General features: G+C 37.7%; 1 protein-coding gene across 1 annotated transcript in view; it reads left to right on the top strand.

Moving 5' to 3' along the window:
- Positions 1–13,108, top strand: part of LOC149144448 (FAD/NAD(P)-binding oxidoreductase) — a 387,681-nt gene that overhangs the window by 24,169 nt on the left and 350,404 nt on the right. Inside the window, exon 2 of the mRNA XM_089448548.1 lies at positions 4,329–4,368. Coding sequence (XP_089304674.1) covers positions 4,329–4,368 — 40 coding nt within the window. The remainder of the gene's footprint in view (positions 1–4,328; positions 4,369–13,108) is intronic.

The following is a 13,108-nucleotide window of genomic DNA, read 5'->3' as shown; positions in this document are numbered from 1 at the left end:
CATCTCTCCATTACACAACTTGCCCAGGCCATTTTGCACCTTCTAGAGAGCGATGTTGACATCGTTGATGCAGTGTTGCCCCTTCAGAGCAGAGTGTTGGGAACTTTGATGATTCCAACTAATGATTGACACCCAGAAGTACCCTAAGATGTTGAAACCTTGAGTTCCTCTTGCTTGGTGTTGGATTGACATGATGTTGTACCCAGTAGAAGCAGGATGCCCCTAGGCTGACCTTGACACTGTTTGATGGGTATTGCTTGATCTAGAGTCCAGATGATGATGGTCATCCCAAGGATGACAAGGGAGGACTTGCACTCACACTTGGAGCCCCAACGTTGGAGAGAGATGATGCCACATTATGGATCTAGCCTTTGAGAGGGTGACATAGGGCACCTAGAGCATGGTTTGTTGGACATGGAGGTACTCTGAGGCATTTCTTGAGGGCTCTCCTCAAGACTTGGAGTTGATTATGATGATGGGATATCTCTCTAGCCCATCCTGTGCATTTTGATAACATTTATGGTTGAAAAGGGGCATGACATTGTGTTGTTAGAGGATATCGACCCACATGTGTGGGATTTTATAACATTACTTTATTGTTTTGAGCTATGGGGTTGGCTTGTAACCCATTGTCTTGTCAAACTCTCAAAGTCAAACTTGTTTTAGGGCTTGTAGGCTAATATTATTTTGTAAAGTGAAGGGATAGACCTCATATAAATAGAGGATCCCTAACTTACTCTTTTTCATCATCACACTTGAGATTTTGGCCTCTCTTAGAAGAGTGTAAATCACCTTTGTCCTTTCTTTGGAAGAATTAGTAAGTTTATTATTAATTTTTCATTGTTTTGCATATGAATGAATTAATGCTAGGGTTTCTCTATGTTCCATAACTAAAAGCATTATATTTATTGGAAATCTTGGTTAAATTTTGCATGTTAAATATATTCTTCCTTGAAATCCATAGAAGAAATCCTAGTGTGCATCTTCTATTTAATTTCTCCCCTCACAAAAAAGATAGTTAGGGTTTTACAAGTGGAAAAACATATCCCCCCCTTACTCCAATCAATTGTCCTTTTTCTCCAAATTTGTCCTAAAACTCCATCAACCCAAGTAGGATTAGGCACTGATAAATTTGTGCTAATAAAAAAACGTCACAAACTAAAATATTTTCACCCTTTTTATATCCCCTAGGTTTTTTAAGGCAAGCCACTAGGGCTTTTTCTAGGGACGAATTACTTGTAGGGTTATTATGGATGCATGTTTGTGGATAAGAGCCTAGGGTTTACCACCATATACCTTTAAAACACAAATATATTCTCTATTGTGGTAAATTTTTCCTTAATAGGGCTGATGTCATCTTTCCTAAATTAATTTTGTGCCTTGGAAGTTGGAAACTCTAAACCCTAGTCGAGCTTCAACTTGAAGCCTATTTAAGGGTTGACATTATTTCTTTGTCGATCTAATCTTCATGAAAACTCTTTCCTTAGCTTCTATGTGTCTAGGTATTCCATTATCATTGAATATAAATAAACCCTATTTTGTAGAAGCCTTTAACTAGTCTAGGTTGTAGGGGTAAGATACATAGCTCTTTTATAAAGAAGAATTGAGCCTTATCCAATTTAAGGTATCTTTCCCTAGCCTTTTGCATCACTTGGAACCTGTTGAGAATTTATAGGGCAATGATTATGATTAGTTCTCTTTACTTGATAACTGCTTGTGATTCCTTTTTACTTATTAGCTTTGTTCCTTATTATTCTATGTGTGAAGTATCAAACAACTATCAAATACAAGAACAATGACATAGTATATAGGCTGCAAGCCAGGGCCAGAACCTATCCTTTTGAGAGGAAAACCCTTAACTCTTTTCTCTTCCTTATTGATTCTTTAATTGACGAATTCCATGACCTTAAGACTGAGACCAATACCCTCCAAGACCAAGACCAACCTCTTCGGATGATGTGCCAACTTCGATCTAGTCAAACCCAGTCAAATCTCTTCCAGTAGCACCTTTTTGACCTCCTGTTGCAAGATTTTCGGCCTCCCTGCAACTACTGCTGCCACACGTGGGAACTTCGATCTTCTTCTAGAGCCCTCCTTTGACCTTCGCTTGCCTTTCCCTGACTTCTGGAGCTTGAGAGTGACCCTTGGTGACCTTCGCTTGACCTCTTTGCCTCCTTTTCTCCAAGATCGAACTTGTAGATGGATGCCCTAGGTCTGCTACAAAAACCCTAGTCCTCTTTAGCACATGTGAGAGAAAGATAGCCCAAACATAAGTCTCCTTCGTCCTTCTTCTTCTTCGCTGCCTCTTCCTTCCTCTTCCTTCGCTAGAATGAATGGTGAGTGAGTGTGCTTCAAGGAGGACGAGTCCTCTTCTATTTATAGGCTCTTCAAGGGTGGACGTGGCTCTTCCTTTAGGCCGACTTGCCATCTGCTAGGCCGACTTGGTCTTGGAGGGTATTCCAACACTTTTAAAGACAAATAATTTTCTTTACAAGTTACAATGTGCCCGGTGGGGCCTTCAACTTATGACAATGACTCTTTTGACTTCTTGACCTAGGACAAACCCTAGAAGCACTCAATGGGTGCTTGACCTATAAAATAAAAGACCTTGAGCATGAAACCCATGCCCCCAAAATAATAATAATAATTTTCTTTCATTTTATAATTTACAAGAATCAAAAATACATTTCATACATATGAAGACCGAACCTAGTTACACATTTTTCAATAGAACCTTATAACTAGATTATCCTTATAGGTTAATACAAGGAAGCCTCCATTGTGGTGAAACTCCACTAAACAAAAGGAGGAATTGCTGAGATGATAGTGGCAATCTCGCTCATTGTTGTTATAGGGTCTAGCCCTCGCTTATGAACCCCTCACAAGGCCTGCTAGATTTTGCGGCAACAAGGCCCTTTTTCCAAGATTTTCTCTCAATCTTTGTTGCTTGAAAAGATGTTGTGAAGAAATCTTTAGCTCCTAGCTCAAGCTCATTTGATCCTTTCATCTTCCATCATGACTTTTCCCATCATCTCTGGGAAAATTCAATGCACAATGTCTAAAATTGCTGTGAAGGAACCTTTTACTCCTAGCTTGAGGTCAGTCAGTCCTTTCATCATCCATCACGGCTTTATACACCATCGCAGGGAAACTTCCAACAGGCATGCACTTAAAAACTTGCAGATGACAGCATGGTTTGTTGTGTATTCGATAGGCTTCAACACCAAGGGTGAATCTATCTGATACTAGCGATTTTGGAGTTCCTTTTCCAAGCATCCTCGTAATGTTTCCTCTTTATAATTCTAGTGCCTTCAACCATAACAATAGCACATGCAATTCGTATGATGATTCAAGCCTTTTATTATATTCGTGTACTGAATATCTCCTTGCACTTCTACTCTAATACATCTCCTCGCACTTCTACTCTAATACATTACATCGTCTTTGTTTTTGGACTTAAATACTGCATAATATTTCTTGTCATGAGATCTGCCATCATAATTGAAGGCGACTTCAGAAGTTCAGCCGCATCATTGACAAGACAGTAGCTGCACCGTGAAATTCATATAATCTCAAGATACATATAAACTTATGATTATGTTGTACTACTAAATAGAAGATAGATGCTTACAATGAAACATATCATCACAGACCTTAGTTCTGGCCATGGGATTGGTGTTCTTAAGCTTGAATAGGCTCTATGTCTATGATGCGAAATAGAAAAAACTATTTAGAGGGTCACATGAGCTGCTAATTAAATTATGAAAATCACAACGAGCTATTAAGATTATGAAAAACACTGTACTAGATGGTGAATTATATATATAAAAAGTGTAAAAATGAAATGCTAAAATTGTAAAAAGTATTGTATGGTATACTAAATAAAATATGAAAAGGGCTGTACAGGATGCTGCTTACTTTTCAATTTGTTCCCTGTAAGTAGAAATGAAGATGGACTTGCCAAAAATTGGTAGAGCCATAAATTAGTGGACCAGGACCATGTGAATTTTGACTGCCTGAGGAATGGAAATAAATGTAAAATGGTGATGGCCATGGGTGTTTCTGCGACAGGGGAGTTTTGTTGTTTGGCATGCTTTACCCCCTCACCTGAGGTATTCTGAAATGCATGATGTGTCTCCAATTTTTAAATTGAGTAGGCTGCGTTGTATGTTGACAACTCTTCTTGTATCATGTTTGAAGTTATGTTGGGGGGTGCAAGGAGATAGCTTTATAACAATTTATTTACAAAGTGTGAAGCCTTTGTGGAATTTGTTTAGACTTTTATTGAATATTGGAAAACAATTGATACTGCATTTTTCTTTTTGCAGGCTCATGCAGAACCTCCAACTAAAATCACTGAAAAAACAGGTGAGTGTTTTTGATATCTTTGGTTCAAATTTATGACTGTCCTAGTTGAAACTTGAAAGTTCATGTGAATGTTATGTGCTTGTGGTTATCAAAGTTTGGCACATTTTATCTTGTAGAATATTTATGGCCTGGTATGGAAAATTTTATGAAGCAAAAGTATCTTCCACAGTGTTAGCACAATTGTCCAGAGCTCTTGGTAAGGCATTGTATCAAGCTTTTCAGTATAAGTGTTTCTTTGGGGATGTGTCCTAGGGAGTCTGGGATGTATCCATTTTCAAGGATGATAAAATCCAATGATCTCCCCATGCCTCTGCTTCAAAATATAAATTTCATCAAATTTATTTTCTCTGAGCAACTCGATCTTGTTATCCAACCCTTCTTGAACATCTTTCTATTTCGTGGCATGTTCTGCAGGGAGCTCATTATACTAATCATTGTCAACATTCTGCAAAGTAGCAAGAAGTGACTGAATTGAATTATTTCCATCCATTTGTCCATTGTCTATTCAAATTGCTTCACACTCCTTATATTGTTAAGTGGGGTCCTTCTATTGTCATTGAATGTTGAATAACTTATGACGATCTCATATGGGGGTAGACATCTTTCCTACCCTTTGTGCTTTTTGATGTTGAGCACTGTGCAACTTCTCATGTCTTCTTTGTCTTTGTTCTACCCTATGTCACAAGGTTCGTCGAACTTTAACCTTGATGTTCGAATTTTGGCAAACCTTAAATTTTTTTTGAGGTTTGGCGAACCTCATATCCATTGACTAAGTCCATAGATAAAAACTTATAAGCTCATGTCACAACTCAAGCTTGTAATCTATCCTGGCAATTTCCATGTTCGTGATAACATTTTTTATGTTTATTGATGTTTATATCTTACTATTTTATCATATATTTCATTTTAAACTTAATATATATATATATATATATATATATATAGAAAATGTATATAGGCGAACTTCATCTGAACCTCATCAAAAAATTCGAACACGAACCAAATCTAATCATTGTCGAACCCGAACTCGAACCCAAACCATGTGACTTAAGTTCTACCTATTGCAATAATTGCCTTTTTTGGTTAGAACTTTCTCTTGCTGGTGTTGTTAACATTGTTGGGTGGGGTCCTTTTATTGTCATTGAATGTTGAAAAACTTCGGATGATCTCATATGGGGGCAGACATCCTACCTATGTTGATACACAATAGAATTCTATTTTCTGCCAAATAATTCCAATGTTCCACCAAGGTTCCGGGACGAGGGGGCGAGGGAGCGAGGATACGTGGGAGCAGCCTATGCAAAAGCTCCCCACCAATTTTTAGGAAACGTGGGGGGACGTCAGGGTCTTAAAAACTTATAAATATAAAATATAATTTATAAATTGAGTCCACTATCACAATTGGGTTTGAATTGAAAAGCTGCAAAGCATGATCATTGATATGAATATCATTATCTAATATCATATAAATTTAAAATTCTAATTTATAATCATACATCATACATTATGATTAAAGTTTAAACCATATTGATGTTCCACTTCCTACTATGAACATTGAATACTGAATAGTGAATATTGACATAAAATTATAAAAGTCAAGTCTGATACATCATACATCAAGAGTCAAAATTTTATAGAATTATAAAAGACTAAAGTCAAGTCTAATACATCAAGAGTCAAAATTTTATAGAGTCAGAATAACATAAGAACATCAACATATAAAAAGATAAACGAGCATAATTTTGCTCAAGCCTCAAGGTAATGCCCCGCTAATCTCTTCATCCGGCTGCTGCATGAATAAATCAGGATCAACCATATCACCATCTGAATCAGAATCACTAGCATTCTCAAACATGCTAAGTGGCACACCAACCAACCCCATCTGTCTCTCATCAAGTATCTCCTCCATATCTACCTTTGCATCATCCTTTGGATCAACATCCCATCGTGTTGCTGGTCACTTCAAATACTCGGGTGTCTTCCTATGCTCAAGACGTAGGGCACTGTGCACAACAACTAACTTCTCCGCTCTTTTAGAGGTAAGCTTGTTCCTCTTGATAGAGTGGATGAAGCTATATGTGGACCAATTCCTCTCTGCTGCAGAGGAACTAGGAACGTCTTGCGAATGGAGTGAGGGGCCAGGGCGAATAATGAATTAAATTTATAAAAAAACGAATTGAAACCCTAAAGTATTAAAACTAATGTTAAATTTTAATTATAAACAAAAGTTTATTTAAAAAAATCGGGCCCCTCGACCCCCCTCGACCCCCATGTCCCCCCTCGACCCCCCACGACCCCCCACAACCCCTCACGACCCCCTTTTCGGAAACGACCCCCCAACACAGGGAAACGACCCCCTGGCACGTCCCCTTGCGTACCTTGCTTTTTGGGAGCGTGGGGAAACGACCCCTTCTCGTCCCCAAGTCCCCAAAGCACGGGGGAGCTAGGAAACTAGACCCCTGGGGGGCGAGTCCCCGTGGAACACTGAATAATTACTACCTAATGATTCTAAACACAATATTCTCATGTCACTAGTATCATTGAACAATTACATTTCAGAAAATATCAACAATAAATGTAGCGGAAACAATAAAGATCATAGAAAGGCAACCATGCACAATATAGACAGTATTTTTACCCTGGGAAACCAACCTTGGGAGAAAACCCAACAAATTTTCTTTTAGGAGAAATTATCCTTCAGCAAGGTTTACAAATCCAATTTGTCTAGAAGTCTGTTCCAATTTTGTTAAAATTTTGAAGTTCTATGCTGCAACAATTACTTATTCCTAAAGTTCTTTCTTCTGCATTATTAGTTAAACATTTTAGTAGAACAGGCACCATTTAAATCATATGCAAAATAGAATACAACCAAGAACACAAGGAGACACAGAGAATTTAGGTCCAATGACCAGGGCAAAACCCACAATGGGAAAACCCAACCAGATTCTTCTTCTATTAGAAATCAAATGTTCAACAGACATATAGAATACAATGAGAGAAAGAAGTTCACCCAAATCTGAAGAAGATCTTTGATAGCTGTAGCTGATGGAAACACTAAATTACTTTGGCTCATCAAGATCTGCTCTTACTCTTCAAGACTTTCTATCTCTCTCACACACAATTCTACTCTAGTCTCTCTAACTCCCTCTTTCTCAAGTTTGTACTCTCCTTTCACAATGCACAAATGAGTAATAGAGAGGATGAGAGGCACAAATATATAGGAAGAGAAAGTAGGTCGAATTCATGAGGGAGTAACTCCCATGCCTTGAGGAGTTACATATGACAAAATAGGAGTGTAAATTATGCCATAAAGGAGGTACGCTTGCTTTAGTAAATCATGCCATCAAGAGGGAGTACGCATGCGTTAGTAATTCGGGCCATTAAGGAGAAGTGTAACATATGCATTAAAGAGGTGTAAGATGAATATTTTTATGACGAGTCATTAAAGCGTGTAAGAGAGAGTAAGAGGTGCGTAAGAGCATTAAAGAGAGAGAGGAAGAGAGAGTAACGTATCATTGAATGAGAGAGAGTTCGATTTGCCTTTAAGGGGAGAGAGAGAGAGATGTGAAGTGGCATGATTGAGTGCCAAGTAGGAGAGGGTGACATGGAATTTCATTTTAATAATAATTGTTAAAAAATCAATAAGGCTACAATTGAAGTGATTTCTCTTAAACTTGATAACTGTTTGTGATATTCTTTTACTTTTCTTTCTTATTAGCTTTTTCTTCTCTTATTATTATGTTGTTCTTATCATCAAACAACTACCAAAAACATGAAGATCAATAGTACACAAGGACACAAGATGTAGGTTGCTAGCCAGGGCCAAAACCTCTCCTAGAGAGGAAAACCCACAAAAGTCTCTTCTCTTCTTATAGATTCTTTAAATGATGACGAATTCCAAGACCTCTAGACCAAGACCAAGTCAAATCTTCTGGAGGATGTGCTTCTTCTCACCAAGTCAAACTAAGTCAAATCTCTTCCAATTGCAGAGATTTGTCCCTGAGCTTTAGATTTCAGCCCTCATTGCAAGTTTGAAATTTTCGGCTCCCTACAACACGCTGCAACTTCGCACATGTGGGTGAATTAGGGCTTCTAAGGCTTCGTCCTTCCTTCGCTTGGGCTGCTTCCTCTTCAAATGCTTGTAGGTGACCAAATAGACTTCCTTTATTTAAACCTCGACCCTTCTTAAATACTCCGACCTTCTCTATGCAAAAACCCTATCCTTTTTCCCACGTGAGAGAGAGAGAGTGTAAAAATCAAAAATTTCGTCTTCCTTCTTCCTTCTAGACCTTCGCTTGCTTTTTTCCTTATTGTTCTTGCTTCCTTGATGAGTGAGTGAATGAGTGATCAAATGAGGTTGGATGGTCTCTTATATATATCCCTTCTAGGAGGATGAATTGCCCTAATTAGGCCGACTTCTCTACTGCCAGACTGACTTGGCCTTGGAGGGGTAATTTGACACTTTTTGACTCAAATTAATTCTTTTGACTTGTTACAAGATGCCCAATGGGGTCTTTTACATATGACAATGACTCTATTGACTTCTTGACTCTATGACAAACCCTAGAAGCACACAATGGGTGCTTGACCTAAAATAAATTTACCTTGAGCATGAAACCTGTGTTATAAAAAAAAATAATAATTTTCTTTCTTTTTACAATATACAAGAATCAAGAGTACATTACATATTATGAAGACTGAACCTAGTTACATATTTCAACACTTCCTCTTAACTAGGGAGATATTCATAACGGTACAAGGACATTCTCATACTGAAGAGATCTCATAAGAAGAGTCGGATTGGTAAGCTATTTCATAAGCTACCTTTTGAACTTATATCAATGCATCTCATCATATTTACCAGCATTGTCATATCGCAAGGCCTTGACTAACAACTCTATCCCTCCACAAGATTAGAGCACTATGCTAGGGAGACAAAAACTTATAGACACCATCATCATTGTCTTTCAAGGCACATACCCCATCTGGATGTTCACAAGGTATGTCCTTTTAGGACCATTTCTGTCTTGGATTAACACATCCTCAAGGAATTTTCTCTTTGACTACTCTTACCTATTGGATGCCCTCCCTCATCCTCAAAGAGTATCGAAATTCAGATGCTTACCCAATCCTCCATTCTTTCTTCATAATGTGAAGACAAGAATGTTTTGTCTATCTCTCCCTTTCAACTAGGGAGGAGATATCAACTAGTCCAAGCTTGTTTCTTAGATACACAAGCTTCTTATTAGGAAGAGATTTTGTCAAAATATCAGCTACCTGCTCATTGGTGGAGATATACTATAGCTGCACCACCCCATCTTGCACCAATTTTCATATGTAATGATATGTGCTCCATCTTTGCATGGAATATGGGGTCTTCAGACAACCTCATGCAAGTTGTGTTGTCACAATGTATAATTGTAGGGTCCATTGGTCTTTCAAACAAATCGGAGAACAACTTCCTCAACTAGACAACTTCTCTACTAACTTCACATGCTGCAATGTATTCAACTTCAACACTACTTAATGCAACCGATTCTTGCTTTCTACTCATCCATGAGATCATAGAGGATCCCAAGTTAAAACATCTTCCGGTAGTGCTTCTTTCATTTGACTCACTGCTTCCCCAATTTGAATCAGTATATCCCATTAGTTGGATATTGTTCTTTCCATCATACTTCAAGCAATAATGTATTGTCCCTCGCAAATATCTCAATATATGTTTGGCTGCTATCCAATGGTCATGTCTAGGCTCCATCTGAAACTGACTAAGAATATTCACTGCAAAGCAAATATCTGGACGTGTGTTCACAAGATACATTAGAGAGCCAACCAATTGTCTATAACTTGTAGGATCCACAGGGCTTGATTCTGAACTTCTCAACCTCTTCAAATTTGTGACCATGGGAGTTGTCATCGGTTTGCTATCCATCATGCCAAACCTTTGTAGCATCTTAATTACATACTTTCCTTGACCTAGATATATTTCGCCTGGTTTTTGCCAAACTTCCAACCCCAAGTAATAGCCTTCATATCGAATTTTACTGCCAATTGCCTCTTGCATTCTTGTATACGACTTTCCACACCTGTTATGAGGTCATCCACATATAGAAGAATGATCACTGGTTCACCCTTCACTACTTTGATATAAAGATTTGGATCTGCTAAACTCTTTGAAAAACTCATTCTTTGTAGATATGTGTCCATCCTAGCATACCAAGCCCTTGGGGCTTGCTTAAGGCCATAAAGTGCCTTCTTCAACGTGCAGACGTGAGTTTCTTTATTATGTACTTCGAATCCCAAAGTTTGTTCAATATATACTTCTTCATCAATGGTGCTATTCAGGAAAACTGTTTTCACATCCATTTGATGGATGTTCCATCCTATAGTTATTGCTAAAGAGATTAACGATCTTATTGTTGTGTATCTCGCTGTAGGTGCAAATGTTTTTTCATAATTGATGCCTTATTGAGAGAAACCCATAGCCACAAACCTTGCTTTGTACTTGTCAATGCTTCCATCTGCTACATGCTTAATCTTGTAGAGCCATTTGGAGGTTACAACAAATTTTTCATTCGGCCTAGGAACGATTTCCCAAACTCCATTTTTCATTATAGACTGATATTCTTCTTTCATGGCATCTTTCCATTCTTGATGTTTGACAACTTCTTCAAAAGAGGATGGTTCTGCTTCAATCAATTTTGTCATATAGGCTGCATACCTTGAATATCTTTTAGGCTTTTTACTTTCCCTGAATGTTCCTTTAGCTGCAACATGTCCTTCTACTTCTTAAAGAGTTGATGTTAACTAGGTGGGTCTCTTACGAGTTTCAGGGATTATGACTTGCTGCACAGGTTCATTGGGACCTTCTTCTTCATGATTAAGTATAGTATCTTCTTCTTCCCTTGGACATTCTTCAAATATAGGTAGTTCTTCATCATCAAAATCAATTGGGAGATCTTTAGACTTCTTGTAGGCAATGTTTTCATAAAAAATCACATCTCTACTTACTTCAATTCGGTGACCTTCCTTGATGTAGATCCTATATGCATTTGACGAGGTACTATAACCAACAAATATGCCCTTCATGCTTGTAGGGTCCAATTTCTTCCTTTTATCTTTTGGAATGTGAATGTAGACAGGGAAACTAAATATTCGAAGATGATCTACGCTAGGTTAACTTCCGGTAAACACTTCTTCAAGAGTCATGTTGTCAAGTATCTTATGAGGACTTCGATTTTGAATATAGACTGTTGTTTTGGATGATTCACCCCACAGGAATTGAGGTAAGTCTTGATCATGTAACATTGCTCTAATGCATTCTTCAATTGTACAATTCTTCCTTTCTGCTACTCCATTTTGTTCTGGATTATATGGAACTATCAACTCCCTCTTAATTCCAGCCTCCTTATAGAAAGCTATGAGTTCTTTTGATGTGTATTCCCCTCCATTGTTAGATATTAGCACTTTTATCTTCATTTCTGTAAGATTCTCCACTTCTGCTTTGAATTCTTGAAAATTTTCAAATACTTCATCCTTGGACTTAAGTAAATAAATCCAAGTCTTTCTTGAGTGGTCATCAATGAAATTCACATAGTATAGATGACCTCCAAGAGATTTTGTAGCCATAGGACCACAAACATCAGAGTGAATGAGATCCAAGATTTCCTTAGATCTTGAAGCACTACTTCCAAAGGGTTTCTTTACATTTTTACGTAGTGCACATCCCTTACAAATTCCTTCATGCTCTTCCTTCAGTTCAAGGATGTCATTTACCATAGAGTTTAAGGATGGTAAGATTTTGTAATGAAGGTGTCCAAACCTTCTATGCCAAAGTTCACATGGATTGATTTCAAGGTGAACCAAGGCTTGAGAGAGAGGTGTAAGTAATCTATAAAGCCTTCCCTCATGAATCCCAATGTTTTTTTGCATTGTTAATGCTAGAGCCCTTATCCCATACCATAACTTTTCCATCTACAAAAGCAATTCTATCTCCTTTATCTTCTAAACAAGAAATAGAAAGTAAATTTTTCTTCAAACCTGGGACATATAAGATGTTGTTGAGATGTATGTTCCCTCCATCTTCCAGTTGCAACGTGGTTGATCCAATTCCTTTGACTGCATAGTTCTTCTTGTCTCCAAGCTCGATTGAATGAGAAGATATTCCTTTTGATAGAGTCTTTAGTTGTCCATGTTCACCTGTCATATGTCTAGAAGCTCCACTGTCAATTACCCATATGTTGTCATCTTCAAAAGTACCTGTAAGTGATGAGAATAATCCTTTGTTCTTTGTAGTGGAGGTCTTGGTCATATAGTTCTTGATAGATAATAAGAGATCCCCAAATGCTTTGATGCCTTGCTTGAGATGTGTTGTCATCATGGAGAATTGCTTCAATGAGAACTTCTTCAAGGATGTAGTGATCTTCATTATGCCCTTTGTCAACCTTAGCTCTGATACCATGTTGAGAAATCAATAGGGCTACAATTGAAGTGATTTCTCTTAAACTTAATATCTTCTTGTGATATTCTTTTACTTTTCTTTCTTATTAGCTTCTTCTTTTCTTATTATTATGTTGTTATTATCATCAAACAACTACCAAAAACATGAAGATCCATAGTACAGAAGGACACAAGATGTAGGCTGCTAGCGAGGGCTAAAACCTCTCCTAGAGAGGAAAACCCACAAAAGTATCTTCTTTTCTTATAGATTCTTCAAATGACAAATTCCAAGATCTCTAGA

Source organism: Pinus tabuliformis, chromosome X (assembly GCF_031772625.1).
Source record: "Pinus tabuliformis cultivar Carrire ecotype Pingquan chromosome X, CPIR1, whole genome shotgun sequence".
Taxonomy (NCBI): Eukaryota; Viridiplantae; Streptophyta; class Pinopsida; order Pinales; family Pinaceae; genus Pinus; species Pinus tabuliformis.
Note: the sequence above shows the minus strand (reverse complement) of the source record. Positions and strands in the feature narration are given on the sequence as shown.